Source organism: Vidua chalybeata, chromosome 7 (assembly GCF_026979565.1).
Source record: "Vidua chalybeata isolate OUT-0048 chromosome 7, bVidCha1 merged haplotype, whole genome shotgun sequence".
NCBI classification, from domain to species: Eukaryota; Metazoa; Chordata; class Aves; order Passeriformes; family Viduidae; genus Vidua; species Vidua chalybeata.
In genome coordinates this window covers 38,044,335-38,062,981 of record NC_071536.1, presented here as the reverse complement: position 1 = coordinate 38,062,981, position 18,647 = coordinate 38,044,335, and the positions used below count along the sequence as shown (strand labels likewise).

General features: G+C 54.0%; 1 protein-coding gene across 8 annotated transcripts in view; it reads right to left on the bottom strand.

Annotated features, from left to right (window-relative positions):
- Window positions 1-759: 759 nt before the first annotated feature.
- The window catches only part of FMNL2 (formin like 2), a 126,189-nt gene continuing 108,301 nt past the window's right edge, over window positions 760-18,647 (bottom strand). Inside the window, exons 13-28 of one of the 8 annotated variants that reach the window (XM_053947764.1) lie at window positions 18,343-18,444; window positions 17,682-17,991; window positions 17,165-17,338; window positions 16,192-16,212; window positions 14,691-14,815; window positions 13,723-13,925; window positions 12,080-12,314; window positions 10,914-10,982; window positions 10,734-10,814; window positions 9,073-9,202; window positions 8,825-8,988; window positions 8,610-8,711; window positions 8,089-8,187; window positions 6,899-7,022; window positions 3,908-3,954; window positions 760-2,588 (exon numbers count right to left, since the gene is read on the bottom strand). In XM_053947764.1, the coding sequence (XP_053803739.1) occupies window positions 2,550-2,588; window positions 3,908-3,954; window positions 6,899-7,022; window positions 8,089-8,187; window positions 8,610-8,711; window positions 8,825-8,988; window positions 9,073-9,202; window positions 10,734-10,814; window positions 10,914-10,982; window positions 12,080-12,314; window positions 13,723-13,925; window positions 14,691-14,815; window positions 16,192-16,212; window positions 17,165-17,338; window positions 17,682-17,991; window positions 18,343-18,444 (2,025 nt within the window). In that variant the 3' untranslated portion in view covers window positions 760-2,549. The other 7 variants (XM_053947762.1, XM_053947761.1, XM_053947760.1 and 4 more) reach the window with 7 other exon arrangements.

Sequence of the window (18,647 nt, the reverse complement as noted above, 5' to 3'; positions counted from 1 at the left end):
TTCCCTTGCATCCACACAAATTCAAGGAAAAAGATGTTCCTAAGGGAATATCACTTTTAAAAGGTTTGCCTTGATTTTTCCATTAAAAATAAAAAACTGGGAATGTCAGTCCAGTGGTGGGGTTTTCTTAACATCTTAATTCAGTTTGCTGGAAGAAACTCAGCTTAAGCTGAGCCTGCTTTTAAACCAAGCAAGGCAGGATTGAGTTCCAGAGAATTGACTTCAGGCTTATTTTTCCAGCTTTTTTTTTTTGGTGTTTTCCTATTTCCCAGCCCCATCTTTTCCTGTGGCAGCCCCAGCACAGCCAACATCTGCATTCTCTCCTGGAAACTGGAAGGAATTTTAGCTAAATTGATTCTTTTTGATCAATTATTGGATTATTTTGGATGATTTTTAACCGTGTCCATCAATGTTGAAACCTTGGCTGTGCTGGTTAATACTGCCCCCCCCCGAATAATTTTATTAAACCCTTTTAAATTTTGATATTAAAATTCAAATTGTTTAGGCCTTAAATATTTGAATTGTTTTGAGTGCATTTCTGGCAAATATAGATCCCCATTTATTCCTCTCCTGGAGCTGATCCAGGTGTCTCCCAGGAACATCCACACCCCAAATTTCTTCCCTCAGCCTCTTTGAGATTAACAAATAATAAATTGATTTTTCAAAATTCTTTCAGTCTTCATCCACACAAGCTCCAGGTGTTCACCTAGCAAATACCAGCATTTTTTTGGAAAAAAAAAAGAAAATCAAAACAACAGGTAAAAGTGTCCCAAAAAACCCCTCTGGATTTCAGTGTAGTAGTGTAAATAGTTTATTTGATTTTATGGCAGGAACAGACCAGGAAAGGAACGTGAACTGCTTTAGAAACACTTCTAATCTTGCTAAGAAGCTGATCTATGACTAGAAAAATATTAAAGAGAACATGCCAGCTTGGCTTTCATTCTGGGCTTTTATTATAAAAATACCTTTGAGCTGAAGAAAATGAGATTTAGTGCTTATACCCCAGCAAGTGCTGAAATTTGAAATTCAAATTATCCAATTTTCTTTGATCCAAACACTCATTCCAACAGTGGCATGTTCTCTTTAGCAGGTCAAGTACACAGTGCTGTAAATGCAAAACTTGGCAGTTTTTCAAGGAAAAATTCCTGGAAATTGGTCAATGTGGTAACTCTGAGTCCAAAACTGTCCTTTTAGTTAAATATAAAAACAAAAACTATAAGTTAAAATAACATTCAGATTGTATAGCACAGGCTTGATGCATTTATTTCCTTTTAAACAATATTTACAATATTACCCAGAGGCTAAAGTTGGGGGGGGAAGTGTAAAAACCATAAAAAACTGCACCAATTTTGTAGCAAAATATCTGTACATTTAAAAACAGATTATCATATAACTACACATTATCCAAGGAAAAAAAAAAAAAAAAAAAACAGGGACCTTCACCAGTGGTTCACAGGAGCACAATGGAAAAGGGCAAAGAAATTCAGTGGTTAAATACTATACAAGAAATTTTACAATTAACAGATGGATGAGCCCAGGCAGGGAAGCTGGAAGCAAAATGGGATTTGGGAAGGACAAATTTCTCCTCAGCCCAGCTCTTCCCAACTCCTGGGTGCTGCTGGCAGGGAGTGGGATCCATCCTGCTGCTCCGGGGCATGGGGAGGGGCACCGTGGTCCTAAATCAGCCTCCTGACCCTTTTTAGGCTTGGAAAATGCCATGGAGAACCTAAACCCTACTGGGAGTTTTAGGCTGGGCTTCCCTTCCAAAGGAGCCTCCGCAGGGATCCGAGCGGGGATGTCTCGGAGCAGGGTTGGAATCCCCCTGCCAGGAACTGGACTGCACTGGTCCTTCAGAGCCTAATACTGATTACTGGGTGTTAATTGCTTAGTGCTAATTAATAAATAGGCTGTTACCCCAACGCTGCCAGCCAAAGCCCTGGAACGTGCCAAGCCCCCGTGCTGGGCTGGGGGAACCTCCTGTTCCCTTCCTAGCCCTGGGACTGTGGGCCCACATTCCATTTGGAGGCTGCGTGGGCTGGGAAAAGGGCTGGGTTCTTCCTTGGGATTATTTTAATTCCAGGTACGGAAAGCCCTCAAATGTCTTTGTAGATTGAATTTTAAAAGAGCCGTTAAGTGCAGCTGAAGGCCAAGCCTGCCCCTCGGCCCAGCATTAAAAGCCAAGCACATCCCAGTATTCCCAGTTTCCAACCAGTCAGGCCCACGGGAGCCCTCGCTCTCACCAACCCAACCCCCCCCCCCCCCCAAACCAACCCTTATTTTACATTTTGGTTACAAACCCTGCAGAGCCTCGGCGTCCAGAGAAACCCAACCAACCCCAACCCTATTGCTTGGATCCAGCAGGAGCAGGAGCTTCCATTTCAGGCACTTGGCGTGGAGAGCCCGGCCAGCCCTCGGCGGGTCCGTCGTCCCTGGAAAAGGAGGCGGGATGCGCGCGGAGCCCATCGCGCTCCCCCGGCGGGCTCACATGGCCAGCTCGGCGCCGTTGGAGCGCAGCCCGTGCTCGTCGAAGCGGCGGCGCACGCTCCTCCTCAGCGCGTCGGCCCGGCGGTACGGCTGGTTCCGGAGATCTGCGGGGAGCCGGCAGTCAGCAGCGCCCGCGCGGACACGCGGCACGGCAGCGCGCGCTGGGGGGGAAGGCCCGCTGGAAGCCAGTCAAAGCAGCTTGTGGAAGGACGGGAGCAGGGATGAGCCCCGGCGCGGCGCAGGGAAGGACGGACGTGCCCGAGCTACGCGCCCCGCCGGCCGGTTAATACTGGTGGGATCGGGATGCTGGTGGGAATGGTGCTGTGGGAACGGCACCGAGGCCGCATCGACCCCAGCCAGGTGCTCTGAGGTGGTCCCTGCGTGTTCCCACACGCCAGAGCTGGTGGGTGTTCCTCACGGCAGGTGTGTGTGACCCTGCCGGGATGGATTTAGGATCCCTACATCCCATCGAGCGTGGAATCGTTCAGGTTGGCAAGGACCTCCAAGATCTAAAAGAGGTGCCCCTGGGAAAAGCAGCTGGCACTGGGTTGGGATTCTCCAGCTGCTTTCCATGGCTGGAGCGATGCTTCATCAGCCAAAGGAGGGGAGAGCTCGGGAGGGAACACTGAGCATGGGATGGATGGATGGATGGATGGATGGATGGATGGATGGATGGATGGATGGATGGATGGATGGATGGATGGATGGATGGATGGAAGAGGGAGAAAGCTGATGCATGGGATGGTGGAAGCCCATTACAGGTGTCACATGTGCTGTCACCTGTGCAACTACAAGAGAACAAGCAGCGAAGACAATTCCAGCTCAAATATTGGTCTCCTGGCCAACAAATTTGTGTTGGACTGGGCAAATCCCTCAGACTTCCTGGGTAACTTGTGTTGGGGGTCACACAGGACTCCCAAACTTCTCAGCTCTCCCCTCTCTACACCTGGAGTTGGAGATTGTCCACCTCATGCAGAACCCAACTGTGGGGCTGCAACACCTGGGGACAAAAATATTTTGGGCTGGACTTGAAGAGAAATGGCCAAACCAGGGTGTGATGGTGGTCACCAACCAACAGCACCTGGGGACAAGATTATTTTGGGCTCAACTTGAATTAAAATGGCCAAAATGGAGTGTGAAGATGGTCACCAACCAACAAAGACTGTTTTGGGCTCAACTTGAGGAGAAGTGGCCAAAACAGTGTGGTGATGGTCACCAGCCAACATCCAGTGGATCCCTGCACCTCCAGAGGTGAAAATCAAGGATCTGGGTCTCAACTGGCCTGGAGGGTCTCACCAGTATTAGCTCAGCCACATCTACCACCAGCTGCCTGGCACAGAGAAAGAGGAGGAAGCCAAGTAAAAAGAGATGCTTGCCAGCTCTGGGAATCCTCCACCACGGCTGTGCTAGAAGAAATCCTTACCCTCGAGTGAACATTGGGAAATTTAGTGATATTATTCTTCTTTAGGGCTAAACAGAAAACAAAAACAAAAAAACAACAAACAAAACAGAACACAAAAAAAAAATGATGGTTAAGTAAAAAAATGGGATGGAGAATGAAGAGCAAGTCAAGTCAGTGTTCAAACCTCCCGGGCAGAAACCACAGAGCAAGAGGGATTAGACAGGGCAGGAGGGACAGGAGGTGCTCCCTACCCCAATTCCAAGCTGCTTTGAAGGTTGGCTCCAGGAAGAGGACACAGAGAGAACCCGGAAGAGCAAAGAACCATGGAGTGGGTTAGTTTGTGGATTTATTGGCAGCACTGATGGATTTCACAGGGAACAGTGGAAGGAACACTGCTGGCTTCTTAAGCTGAGTCCTTAATGAGGACAACAGTGTCCAGGGCCATGCTGGGTGAGGGACACCCGTGGGACAACGGACACCACGACGGGAATCGCTCAGTTCCATGTCAGGTTTGGCACCATTCCGGTGGTTTTGCCCTGTATTCCCAACTCCCAGCCCCACTCCCCACTCCCCTGCTCCATGCACTGAGCCCGGCCTCGGCACCAGCTCCAGGCTCAGAGAGAATTCCTGATTCCATGAAATAAAGCTGGCATGGAACTGGCATGGAGTAAAAGAGTTAAATATGGACATGACCGAACAAGGAGAGATTCCACCCCTCTGTTCCACCCCATGCAGCTGAACATGCAGGAGCTCGCTAGGAATCCTAAACCACCCCATGGGGGTTATTCCCGAGTCAGAAGCCACCCCCAAGGCCATTCCCAAGGTCCATGCAGGCCGGAATTCCACTCGGAGGTGCCACGTGCACGGCACCCCGAGGCGACACAAGCCAAGTGAGCTGTCACTGCTTGGGCTCCTCAGCCCTTGCACTGCAGGAGACTCATCCCAGTGACTCCCAGCTTGTTCTACGGGACACAGGGACAGCCGGATGGGATGGGATGGAAGCAGGGATGGGATGAAGAGGACATGCAACAGAGGGGACTCCACTACAACGTCAGGAGGACGCTGGACACCACTACACACTCAACAGTCACAGACTCCTGGCTGAGATCCACACAAACAAAGTGGCAAAAAGTCTACAGCGACCTTCCTGGTTTCTAAGAGCGTCAGGTGTGAAAGAGGGAGAGTTTAGTAATGGAATTCCTCAGGGACAACAGGGTCGCAGAAGAACCGAGAGCCGCGCTTGGCGCTTCGGGCGGTGAACGGCACCGTCTTCAGCACTGCATGGGAACAACAACAGCCACACACAAACCAAGGTCAGCGCTGCTCCAGGCCAGGGGACAGCTCAGTGCTCCCACAAGGGACACGGGGACACGCTCCAGCCTGCTCCTCACTGGCCTTGGCACAAGGTGGTTGTGAGGCTTCAGGAGGTATTTCATCCACTGGTGGAATCCCAGCCTGGTTTGGGTTGGGAGGGACCTTAAACTCATCTCATCCCACCCCTGCCATGGCAGGGACACCTTCCACTGTCCCAGGCTGCTCCAAGCCCTGTCCAGCCTGGCCTGGGACACTGCCAGGGATCCAGGAGCAGCCACAGCTCACCTGGGCATGTTGTGCCAGGGCCTGCCCACCCTCCCAGCCAGGAATTCCTTCCCAGTCCCTGACCTTTCCTCCATCTTAAAGCCATTCCCCCTCTAATAAAGTAAATCCCTTTAAGAACTTGCTTTAAGGTGTGCTACAGGTTTGTGGGAAAACCTTGGTGTTTGGGATGATTTGGGTTGGAAGGGACCTTAAATCCCATCCAGTGTCACCCCAGCCAGGGGCAGGGACACCTTCCACTATCCCAGAGTGCTCCAAGCCCCGTCCAACCTGGCCTGGAGCACTCCCAGAGATGGGGAGGTGCAGGATTTACTGGGAGATCTCCAGGGATGGGGAGGTGACCTTGGTCCTACCTGACCTTCCATGCCTGACCTTTCCTCCTCCGTGGCTTGAGGCCCCAAAATGGGCAAATCCAGGCACAAGAGTGCAGGAAATGTTTAATTAGAGCCTGGCAGCCTCTCCCCTGGATGGTTTTTTTCCATAGGGATGGGCGTCTGCCACACAATCTGTTCCTTCCACAGAGCAGGGAAACCATTTTTCCAATTAATCAAAGTCCCAGGAGTCCGGAGGAGTTGTGGAAGCAATGCCAGGTTGGATATTATTGCCACCCTGCCCTTTAAATGAGGAATGTTATCTCAGGGCCATTAATCAAAGTTAAAAGGAGTTGGGCAAGCTTCACACACTTCATCCAGTTGGACAAAAATTCCCTGGCTTCCTTAGTGAGGGATCAAACAGCTCTCCTGCCCTTCTGCAGGAAAAAACTCCTGTGGAAAACTTCCAGGAGCAGCTGGCAAAGACCCTTTATTTTTGGGTTCTGCGCAAGGAAACTGAGTTTGTGAAGCTCCTGAGGTGTTTAAATCATTTTCCTTCCACACCACAGGTGAAAAACGTGTGGGAAACTCCCAGTCCTGCAATCCCTGAAGCTGGAAGTGTTAAAAAGGATTTAATTCCTGGCAAAGATGCAGTTCAGGTGGCTCTTTCAATCAGCAAATATTGGCAGCCAAGTCCTGACAGTGCTTGGCCACAGCAGGGGCTGTCTCCCTTTCCTCTGGGATCTGCAGGAAAACCTGGAGTAGTTTGGGGACGCTGGGGGCTGACTGAAGGATTTCTAGGATCAATCTTAATGAAAACAGAGGCTCTTCATCCTCACCCTGATCCCATTTGTGGGGAGAAAAAAGGGATCTGGGACAGATCCACAGGGCACAGCTGGAGCAGCTGCTGGGATCAAGCACTCCCTGCCTGCTCTAAAACCCTGGCAGTGTCCCCACAAGCTGGAAGAGAAGGAGCAGAACCTTCACACCAAAGCAGGAGGGGAACAAAGGAGGGCACAGAGGCGTGGAGCAGGCACTGGGCAGATCCCTGCCGGGCATTCCCGAGGCCGGGATCCCAGCCGGCGGGCAGGGGGCAGCAGGGTACCTGTGATGATGTCCTCGATGGCGCCGTCCTTGCCCTCGTACACGTGCCGGTTGTCCTTGACCTGCCGGCGCCGCAGCTCGGCGATCAGCTCCTGCTGCTGCCGCTTGCTCTTGTGCGACGGGGACTGGGAACACGCACGGGCACGGTCAGCGTGGAGCTCCCCCATCCTCCCCCGGGCTCCCTCCTGAGCCTCACACGCCCCTGAACCCCAGCAATTCCCACGGGAACTGCCATTTCCACCCCATTCCCAAGGCTGGGAACAGCCTCGTCCTCCTCCTCTTCTCTTTCTCCTCATCCTCTTTGCCCTTCCCCTACTTCTCTTCCTCTCTCTCCTCCTTATTTTCTTTTCCTCCTTCTCTTTTTCATCTTCCTCCTCCTCCTCTTCTCTTTCTCCTCATCCTCTTTGCCCTTCCCCTACTTCTTATCCTCCTGTCTCTCTTCCTTCTTTTCTTTTCCTCCTTCTCTTTTTCATCTTCCTCCTCCTCCTCTTCTCTTTCTCCTTATCCTCTTTCCCCTTCCCCTACTTCTTCTCCTCCTGTCTCTCCTCCTTCTTTTCCTCCTCTTTTTCATCTTCCTCCTCCTCCTCTTCTCTTTCTCCTCATCCTCTTTGCCCTTCCCCTACTTCTTCTCCTCCTCCTCTCTCTCCTCCTCCTTCTTTTCCACCTTCTCTTTTTCATCTTCCTCCTCCTCCTCTTCTCTTTCTCCTCATCCTCTTTGCCCTTCCCCTACTTCTCGTCCTGTCTCTCCTCCTTCTTTTCTTTTACTCCTTCTCTTTTTCATCTTCCTCCTCCTTCGCTTCTCTTTCTCCTCATCCTCTTTGCCTTCCCCCCACTCCTTCTCCTCCTCCTCTCTCTCCTCCTTCTTTTCTTTTCCTCCTCCTCTTTTTCATCCTTGTCCTCCTTCTTTTCCTCCTTCTCCTCCTTTCTTGCTCCCGCTCCATGGAGAAATCAGGGAAGGATAAAAGCTTGTGGAAATACGGACAAGACAACTTTCCACCTATTTAGTTTTCCTTAATTCTGCCGACTTCCAAAGCAGCAGGACCCACATTGGAACTTTTCCAGCCTATCCCAGTTCCCTCCATAAAAACTTCCAGACTCTTTGTAGGCAACTACAAAGTTCCTCACTCAGAGCTGAGGTTTCTGAAAATCAGGAACCCAATCCCACCTGGAAGCTGTTTATCTGTGCCATACCTTTTGGTCCTGTTGCTCCATCAACGCTTCTTGCTCCATGAGTTTTTCCATTAAGGCCTGTTCCTGCTTTTTCCTCAGCTCGTTTTCTTCCTCTGCTTGCTGTTTGTGAGAAAATCCACAGGTTAGAGATCCCAGGGGAGCCAGGGAGCAATGGGATCCGTGCCACCACGGTGCTTTCTGGGGAAGGGAGAGGAGGAGGAGAAAGAAGAAGAAAGGCAGAGAGGAGAAGGAAGAGAAGGAGGAGGAAGAAAAAGAGGAGAAGGAGGAGGAGGAAAAGAAAAGGAGGAGAAAGGAGGAGGAGAATAGGAAGGAGGAGTATAGGAAGAGAAGAAGTTGGGGGAGGACAAAAAGGATGAGGAGGAGGAGAAAGAAAGAGAAAGAGAGAAAGGGAAGAGAAAGAGAAAGGGAAAGAAAAAGAGAAAGGGAAAGAAAAAGAGAAAGGGAAAGAGGAGGAGGAAGAGGAGAAGGAAGAGGAGGAGGAGGACAAGGACAAAGACAAGGACAAGGAGGCTCTGGTTTACCTTGTAGGCCTTCACAAAGCGGACAAACACCGGGAAGAACACCGAGGGTGGGGTTGTCTTGGGATTCTCCCCGAAATACTTCACAGCATCATCAAAGGCATCCTGCAACAGGCACAGCTTCAGTGCCCTGCACCCCCACCCCCAGCATTCCATGGAAATACAGCCCACCCCCGGGTGTCACCCCCTCAGGGCAGATCCCGGGAACACAGAGGTACCTGGGCTATTTTGGCATCGTCCTGGAGCTTCTTGAGCTTGCCCTCGTTGCTCTGGATGAAGTCCTTGAGCATGGTGTTGTGGTCGTGCATGGTGTACTCGCGCTTGGTCAGCTCCAGGCCCCGCTGCAGCTCCTTCACGTCCAGCAGGACGTTCTCCAGGGACACTGGGAAGCGGCACAGGGATGCTGAGCGTGCCAGCCGTGCCGGGAGCTGGGCCCAGCCTGGCAGGGCAGAGGAGGGGGCCGTACCTGCTGCTGCCTTCTCCACGTAGTGCAGCTCGTTGTAGAACAGGGCCACGTGCTGGTACTTCTCCTTCACCACGTTGGAGATGTAGTGCAGCAGCGTCTGCTTCCGGTCCGTCGACTTGGTCTCCAGGAGCTGGGGGGAGCAGGAGCTCGGCTGTGGGGAGCTGTGGGGAGCTGGGACAGGCTCCGAGCTCAGGGACTCACTGGGGCTGCTCCAGAGTCTTCTCCGTGCTGGGAACCACCAGCGGAGCCCCCCAGCAGCCACCTGGACCCCCTGAAGGGCCACAGGGGTGGGATGGAGAGGCTGGAAAACTGGGAAAGCATCTGGGGGTGATGAACGTGAGCCCAGCTGGGCAGGAGGCCAATGGCCCCTGGGCTGTGCCAGCCCCGGTGTGACACAGCCCGGGGCACTGCCCGTCCCTGTGCTGGCACTGCTGGGGCACCTCCAGGGCTGGGGACAGCTCTGGGACAAGAGGGACCCTGAGGGGCTGGAGCAGGGCCAGGGAGGGGAACGGAGCTGGGAAGGGGCTGGGGAATTCCTGAGGGAGCTGGGAAGGGGCTGGAGAATCCCTGAGGGAGCTGGGAAGGGCTGGAGAATTCCTGAGGGAGCTGGGAAGGGGCTGGAGAGTTCCTGAGAGAGATGGGAAGGGGCTGGAGAATTCCTGAGGGAGCTGGGAAGGGGCTGGAGAATTCCTGAGGGAGCTGGGAAGGGGCTGGGGAATTCCTGAGGGAGCTGGGAAGGGGCTGGAGAATTCCTGAGGGAGCTGGGAAGGGGCTGGGGAATTCCTGAGGGAGCTGGGAAGGGGCTGGGGAATTCCTGAGGGAGCTGGGAAGGGGCTGGAGAATTCCTGAGGGAGCTGGGAAGGGCTGGGGAATTCCTGAGGGAGCTGGGAAGGGGCTGGGGAATTCCTGAGGAGCTGGGAAGGGGCTGGAGAATTCCTGAGGGAGCTGGGAAGGGGCTGGAGAATTCCTGAGGGAGCTGGGAAGGGCTGGAGAATTCCTGAGGGAGCTGGGAAGGGGCTCAGCCTGGAGCAAAGGAGGATCCAGGAGGGAAAAGCTCTGCAGCAGAGCCCTCCACAAACTTCCCACACTTTTTTTCCCCTCACGTTTTCTCCGCTTTTTGATTTTCCCCTCATGGCAGGGGAGACCCTGAGGGGCTGGAGCAGGGCCAGGGAAGGGAACGGAGCTGGGAAGGGGCTGGAGAATTCCTGAGGGAGCTGGGAAGGGACTGGGGAATTCCTGAGGGAGCTGGGAAGGGGCTGGGGAATTCCTGAGGGAGCTGGGAAGGGGCTCAGGCTGGAGCAAAGGAGGATGCAGAGGGATCTTTTCCCTCTCTGGAATTCCCTGCCAGGAGGGGACAGCCGGGGAGATTTGGGATCATCCCAGGGAACAGGGACAGGAGGAGAGGGAACGGCCTCAGGCTGGCCCAGGGGAGCTCAGGGTGGGTTTTGGGGAAATTCCTTCAGGAAAAGGTGCTCAGGTGGAGCCCCCATCCCTGCAGGGATTCAAAGCCCTGTGGATGTGGCACTGGGCACACGGCAGTGGTGGCCTTGGCAGTGCTGGGAATGGTTGGACTCCAGGGTCGTGGAAGGTTTTTCCAGCTTCAAGAACTCCACAGCTCTAATTCCCAGCTGGTGCCCACAGCACATCCCTGCTTTTCTTACCAGGTCTAAACTCTGCAGCTTAAATCCATACACAGCCCCTCGTTTGCTGCTGTTCATGTAATTCCCAAGAGCCAGGATGATCTGCCAGGATGAAACAGAGCAGAGCAGGAATTCTCAGGACAAATTACAAATTCCTGGAGGTTTAGACACTGCTGGAAGGAGAGCTGAGACCAGACCTACCTCCAGGATTTTCTTCAGTTTTTGGGATGACTTTATGGAGACAGAGGCAGCGATTATGGCGTGGAGTTGCTGCAGGGAAACACAGGGAGAGCTTTGGTTAATGCACACCCAGCCAGGGGGAAAATGGACACCCAAACACTCACATCCTGGGAAAAAACCTTCCTGGTTTTTATCCACACCATGGGACAGAGCACTGATGTCCCTCTGCCATGGAACCAGGCTGGCAGAGCTGGGAATGTTCCCCTGGAGAAGGGAAGGCTCCAGGCAGAGCTCAGAGCCCTGGGAATGTTCCCCTGGAGAAGGGAAGGCTCCAGGCAGAGCTCAGAGCCCTGGGAATGTTCCCCTGGAGAAGGGAAGGCTCCAGGCAGAGCTCAGAGCCCTGGGAATGTTCCCCTGGAGAAGGGAAGGCTCCAGGCAGAGCTCAGAGCCCTGGGAATGTTCCCCTGGAGAAGGGAAGGCTCCAGGCAGAGCTCAGAGCCCCTTGCAGGGCCTGGAGGGGCTCCAGGAGAGCTGGAGAGGGACTGGGGACAAGGGATGGAGGGACAGGAGCCAGGGAATGGCTCCCACTGCCAGAGGGCAGGGATGGCTGGGAGATTGGGAATTGGGAATTCCTGGCTGGGCTGGAATTCCCAGAGCAGCTGGGGCTGCCCTGGATCCCTGGCAGTGCCCAAGGCCAGGCTGGCACCCTGGGACAGTGGGAGTGTCCCTGCCCATGGCGGGGTTGGAATGAGATATTCCTTATTTTCTCTTCCCCCCCAGCCCTGTGTGGGATTTTCCCTGCCCTGATTTGGACTCCAGGATTCCAAACCCAGATTCACCCCCCTCAGATGTAAATGAGGATTCACATTCCAGCCCCTACAGCTCTCCCAGGGATTCAGGCTGGGTGGAAAACAATTCCAAGGGCCCACGGACCAGCACCAAGAGTAACTTTTCCCAACAATATTCCTTCGAGGCTGCCCAGGCTCCCCAGGGAATGGGCACATTCCCAAGGCTGCCAGAGCGTTCAGACAGCGCTGCCAGGGATGCCCAGGCCGGGGTTTTGGGGTGTCTGTGCAGGGCTGGGGTTGGATCCACGGCCCCGAGGTCCCTTCCAGCTGTGTTTATTCCAGCTGTGTTTATTCCAGCTGTGTTTATTCCAGCTGTGTCTATTCCCTGCTCCCACTCACCGGGGTGAGCATCTGGATGCTCTCGGCGAAGTTGCCGATGAAGGCCATGATGGTCATTTTCTGCATCAGCCTCTCGATCTTGCTGAACTGCATCATGAACCTGTCCTCATCTGACAGGTTCTCCAGGGGCTTCCTCTCCCTCTCGTAGAGCCTCAGCACCTTCACCTCGTTCTCCGTGGGCAGGAACCGCATCAGGCACTCCACGAAATCCACCGGCAGCGTCTTCAGGTCAAACCTGCGGGAAAATCCCGGGAAAAGGGCGTGGGGACAGAGCTCACAGGGAAGTGGCCAGGCCATGGATGTCCCTCTGCTCTGGGGCCAGCCTGGGAGAGCTGGGAATGTTCCCCTGGAGAGGGGAGGGATCCAGGCAGAGCTCAGAGCCCCGGGAATGTTCCCCTGGAGAAGGGAAGGCTCCAGGCAGAGCTCAGAGCCCCGGGAATGTTCCCCTGGAGAAGGGAAGGCTCCAGGCAGAGCTCAGAGCCCTGGGAATGTTCCCCTGGAGAAGGGAAGGCTCCAGGCAGAGCTCAGAGCCCTGGGAATGTTCCCCTGGAGAAGGGAAGGCTCCAGGCAGAGCTCAGAGCCCCTTGCAGGGCCTGAAGGGGCTCCAGGAGAGCTGGAGAGGGACTGGGGACAAGGGATGGAGGGACAGGAGCCAGGGAATGGCTCCCACTGCCAGAGGGCAGGGATGGCTGGGAGATTGGGAATTGGGAATTCCTGGCTGGGCTGGAATTCCCAGAGCAGCTGGGGCTGCCCTGGATCCCTGGAGGTGCCCAAGGCCAGGCTGGACAGGGCTTGGAGCTGCCTGGGACAGAGGGAGGGGTCCCTGGATGAAGTGGATGAGCTTTAAGGTCCCTCCCAACCCAGAGCAGTCTGGGATTCAGCTCCACATGAAGAAAAGCAAAGCAGCTGTGAAGCTCCTCCTGCCCTGCCCATGCAGATGGGAACAGGATCCAGGGATAATGGGAATGATGCTGCTTCCATTTCCAAACATGTGGCCATTCCCCCACCCCTCCAGGCTCCCTTTTCCAGGGAAAAGAGGTGGTGAGGAGCAAATATTTGTATTTAAATGGCTCAGAGCCCCCTAAAGCCCAACTGCTGAACCTGTCAGGACCTGGGGCAGGTTTGGGTCACCCTCAGCCAAAGGCAAACTTGTGCATCCACATTTTGGAGATATTCCTTAAGGGAGGAGTGGGAAATGTTTGCCATGGCCACAATGAGTCTGGATGGATTTGGGATCAGCCCCAAGGAGCGGCTGCACCTGTCCCTGGAGCAGGGAAGGATCCCTGTCAGTTCCTGAGGCCACTCCACAAACCTAATTCCGTGCACAATCTGCTCCAGCACCTGGACTAAACTCATCCTTCACGGAGCAAACCAGAAGAGCTGCCTCGTCCTGGCTTCCCTCTGGATTTTGCTCACTGGGACAGGAAATGCCGTGGAGCTGCCAGGGCAAACTGGATAGGCTGGAACGAGCTGCTTTAATGAGGGAAGCGCTAATCTGTCCAACCTCAGCAGTGACTCAGCAACACCAACCAATTCTGGGAATTCACCAGCATTCCGTCCTTCCCCTGGAATTTTTTCCACCAGCTGCCAACTCCAAAGCACCTCCCAGTGAGCCTGGGGCAGGCCTCCTTTGCTGCACTCACACGTGGATGGCTTTGCAGATCTCGTCCGCCGTCTTCCCGGCTTTCCGCAGGGTGATGGCCAAGTTCTTGGCTCTGTTGGCATCCAGCAGCGTGACCTTGCTGGATCCTTTCTGAGGGATCTTCTGCTTGCTGGAGCTCAGATCCATGGCTGGGCCCTGGGCTTTCGTTTTGAAGATCTCCTCAAATTCATCCACGTTTAGATCCTGGAAAGGAAAGGGAAGGATTTATCCCGCAGGGAACGCTAAATCCCAAACCAGAACTGTGGTGGCTGAGACAGGGTCATGGAATCATGGAATGGTTTGGGTTGGGATCTTAAAGCTCATCCCAGTTCCAGCCCCTGCCATGGGGCAGGGACACCTTCCACCAGCCCAGGCTTTTCCAACCCTTTTCCAACCTGGCTTTGGAACCCAGAGAGCTCTGTCAGAGGCTGAGGGATGGAAGGAACACATTCCTGATCCAGGATGAGGAAATCTGGCCAGATCCCAGAAATCCAGCCCCAAACAGCTCTGCACACAGCTCTGTCCAGAAATGCAGGAAAACATTGGTGAGCACTGGTGCTTTATCCAGCCATGGCTAAAGCATCCATGGGAGCATCCAGGACCTGGAATGAGCCCTGTCCCAAGGTCACTGCTGTGCCCTATCCCTGTGGAGATCTTCCCACTGCCCACAAGGCCCTGACAGGAGGGGGCAGCCAGCTCTGCTCCCAGGAGGAGAGGAAATGGAATCAGGCTGCTCCAGCAGAGGTTTAGCTGGATATTAGGGAATACTGGATATTTCCTTCCTGGCAAGCGTGGTCAGGCACTGGAGGTGCCATTCCTGGAGGGATTTAACCCCGTGTGGATGTGGCACCTGGGGGCACGGGGCACTGCTGGCCTGAGGGCTGGGCTGGGCGGTCTGAGAGGCTTTTCCAAGCCCAGCATTCCATGGTTCCATGTTTTGCTGGGCAGCAGGGGAGGGAGCAGGGGCACCTCGAGGATGCGCTCGTCGTCGATCTCGTTGAAGACGGTGCCGTTGATCTGGTTGGGCTTCAGGGCCACCCAGTTGAACACGGGCATGCGGAACTTGGTCTTGATGGGCTTCTTGATCTTCACAGCTGGGGACAGCACAGGGGGAACTCCTGGGAAACCGCCTGGGAACGGCCCAGAGCAGCTCCCCAGGTGGGGTTCAGCACTGGGGAAGAGCTGGGCAGAGCTGATTATCCCACTGGGATCCTGGAAAGGTGCCGGAGTCCCAGCCCTCAGCAGGACAGCAGCAGCCCCCAGGGCTCTGCAAACCTCCCAGAGGGAAACCTGGGATCCCTGCATCCCCCACGAGCTGCCTGGATTGATTTGAACTCCCAGGCTCTGTCCAAATTCCATGGAAAAGGGGGAGAGCGGGTGAATCCAGCCCTGTCCTGCTGCTGGCAGAGCCCGCTCTGAGCTGTGTCACAAAAAGGTGACAGGAAGGGAAAAATGCCCCGTTCCCAAGGCTTTGGGAAATGGGATCTGGGGAAACTGCAGTGGGGCACCTTCTCAGCAGGTCTGACTTTCAAGGCCAAAGGGGCTGAGCTGCAGCAAAGCTGGGCTTTAACAGGGGTTTAAAACCAGGTTTTAATTCCTGTGCTGTGCAAATCCAGCAAATCCAGGTCATTTGGGAACTTTGGAGTAATTTAGGAATTTAAACAGAGGCACTGTGAAAATGAAACGTGGAAATGAGGCCTGACTGAGCAAGGGAACAACCCTATTTCTATTCCTATTTCTATTCCTACTCCTATTTCTATTCCTACTCCTATTTCTATTCCTACTCCTATTTCTATTCCCATTCCATCCTATTCCTATTCCTATCCCTATTCCATTCAATCTGGAAGCCACATGTGTAATTTCCATGATCCAGTTCCCATTTCCTTTTCCTTGCATGAGAACACAAATTTGTTCATGCTACAAAATCAATTAATTAAAGTCCATCAATCAACTTTTTGCTCCTGAATTACTTCCCAAAAAATCTGGTAAACATGGAACAGAAACCCCGGTCCTGCAGTGCTGGACACCAAGTGGGTAACAGGGAATACACAGAATATTCCAGTGGGTATTTTGGGCATTGTATTTATCCAATTTCTGCTCATCTGCACTAAACAGGATTTTCCTCTCTGCTTAATTGATGGGGTTACTTAAAGTAAGTCCTAAAAGAAAAGAAGGAATAGCTTTGAACACCCATGGAGAAAGGAATTTTCTACTTGTGCACACATTGGAACGGATAATTAACTGCTCCCAGGTTATTCCAGGACAGGGAAGGCAGGAATGCCTCATGGGAAAGATAACAGAGCTCAGAACCCCTTCAGATTCCCCTTCCTCCTCCTCCTCCTCCTCCCTTCCTGAGCTCTGGGCGCCCAAATCCCGAGGGTTGGCTCCGACCTCCCCCTGCCCATCCCCTGGATCCCCCCAGGACACAGGGAATGCCAGGATAAGGAATACTTAGCAGGAAGGAACCTACAGAAGAGCTTGATGGGCCCATCTTAGCAGGAAGCAGAAGGAACAGAGAAACAAGTGTTAGGAGAGGTCAGAAAAGCAGCATTTGTTATTTCCCAACTCCCCTCGGCCCCACAGCGTTCCTGCCCTGGGGATGCTCCTTCCTGCAGAGCCCCTGGCATCCAGAAAAGCCACTTCCAGTCCCATTCCCTCGGAATTCCCACTGAAAAATGGGATCTGGAGCCCAGCAGCCCCCAGGCACCTCCACGGCCACGTCCCGAGGGATCAGCCTCTCTCTGGGGCTGGATTTTCCTACAAAACACCCTGGGACCCTCCGGATCCAGGATGCTTTTTGTCTTCCAAGGAACCTTTAAAGGCTGGAATATTTAAGTAGATTTTTTTTGTCTTTAACGAAGCCCTTAATGAGAGTCTCTTGCTTTGGACTCGTAACGAGCTCTGGAGATTTCTGGGGACACCAGAGATCACCCTCACTCACTCCCTGAGACACCTGGCAGGAGGCAGTGACTAAAACATGGGTAAGGATGGGCAGCAGGTTGTTCTTCCTTCCAAAAAAATCCCCAAATTTTGCCCTTTCTTCCCAAATTCCCACAAAAATTTCACAAATTTTGCACAGATACTACTTCTCAGAAGAAATCAAACCCACATTCTGTCGAAATCAGAAACCACCCCGTTTATAAAATACTTTTGGTGTGAGTTTTGCTCCACTGGAGAATCCAGCTCTTCCAGACCAAACCCAAACCGTTGGGTTGATAAATCCCAGGATCTCACACTGGTTTGGGCTGGGAGGGACATCGAGGATTACCCAGCTCCCCCATCCCAGGCTGCTCCAAGCTGGACACTTCCAGGGATGCACGGGGCAACCTCAGAGACGCCGGAACGCTCCTTCCTCCCGGGAACTCCTCATCCCAAGCCCGGTGAGGAACAATGGGGTTTGTTTAGGGCCAGCAGCGGGGTGCCCTGCCCTGAGGGAGCTTTACCTGCCAGGCCAGAGTTGAAGACCACGGTGGGGGAGGCCGTGCCGGGCAGGGGGGGAGCCGAGGGCGGCGGCGGAGGGGGCAGCGGAGCCGGAGCCGCGTCCGGGAGAGGAGGAGGAGGAGGAGGAGGAGGAGGTGGTGGTGGTGGCACAGGCACTGCCACGGGGCCGTTGGGCACTGTGGGATGGAGGGAAAACGGAGTTACCGTGGAGGGAAGGGGCACAAAGAAGGAGCCACAGCATTCCCGCCACGTCCCCTCCCCACCCGGAGCCACCAAAGGCCTTCAGCGCCTGGAAGTGCCCTCAGGAAAGAAAGGACCAATTTTTCCATCCATGGAAAAGCAGATGGAGGGGGCAGCCAAGTGTGGGGGGGGGTCACACTCTGCTCCCAGGGAACAGGGACAGGAGGAGAGGGAACGGCCTCAGGCTGGGCTTCAGGAGGAGTTTCCCCACGGGAAGGGAGGTCAGGAACTGCCCAGGGAGGTTTGGTGCCCGCAGCTGGGATCTCCCTCCTTCCTCACCTGCCTCAGGTGAGCCTGGCAGGGCAGGCAGGGGGGGTGGAGGTGGGGGCAGTGGCACCGAGGAGGCAGCTCCAGGTGTGGCACAGGTCCCTGGCACCGCCTCTGCTCCTGCTGGCACCATCCCGGAGGCCAGGGCCACGGGCAGGATGGAGATGTCCCCATCCCCTTTCTTCTGGATCTTGATGGTTCCCTGCTTCTCCAGCTCGTGGATCTTCTTCTCCAGCGTGGATTGGCGCTGGATGGCTTCCTCCTTCTCCTTCACCATCTTCCTCAGGGTGTGAACCTGGCTGTTGGCATCCTTGTAGATCTCCTGGAATGACACAGGAGCAGGGAAGGTGCACTCAGAATTCCAAGGGCAGGATCAGAACAGCCTGATCCAGTGAGGGGATTGTGCTGCACGTGCCCACAGAGAAGTTCTGGATTCTCCCACCCTCTGGCACCTCCACAGGTCCAAAACTCCCACCTGGAATGCTCCAGACATGGGGAATGAGATGTGTCCACCTCACTCAGTGACTCCTGGCACATCCAAAGGGATTTCTGTCCATCCCTTGAGTGCACCCAGGGCTCAATATTGGGAAGCCAAGAGAATTCCCCTGCCCCAGGTCCGTGATCTCCACTCCCTGCATCCTGAATCCACCCAGGGCTTCCCTGTCCCACTCACCCTGATCACGTCCAGTTCTTTGTTCCTTTGCATCAGTTGCTTTTCCAGTTCCACAATCTTGGCCATGGCTTCGTTCTCCGTATCCTGCAGTTTTTCAGATAACTATCCAGCAAAAGAGAAATGGATTAAAGAACTGGAAACCTGGGGGTTTATCCATCAAAATAAGAGGTAAGAGGTATCCATCTTGGGTAAATTGATAAATTACTGATATTGCAGGAAGCCTTGAAGCCTTTCCTCGGAAAGACAACAGACTCCTGCCTGAGATGGGAGACATCAAGTTGGAAGGGTTTGGAGCAACCTGGGAT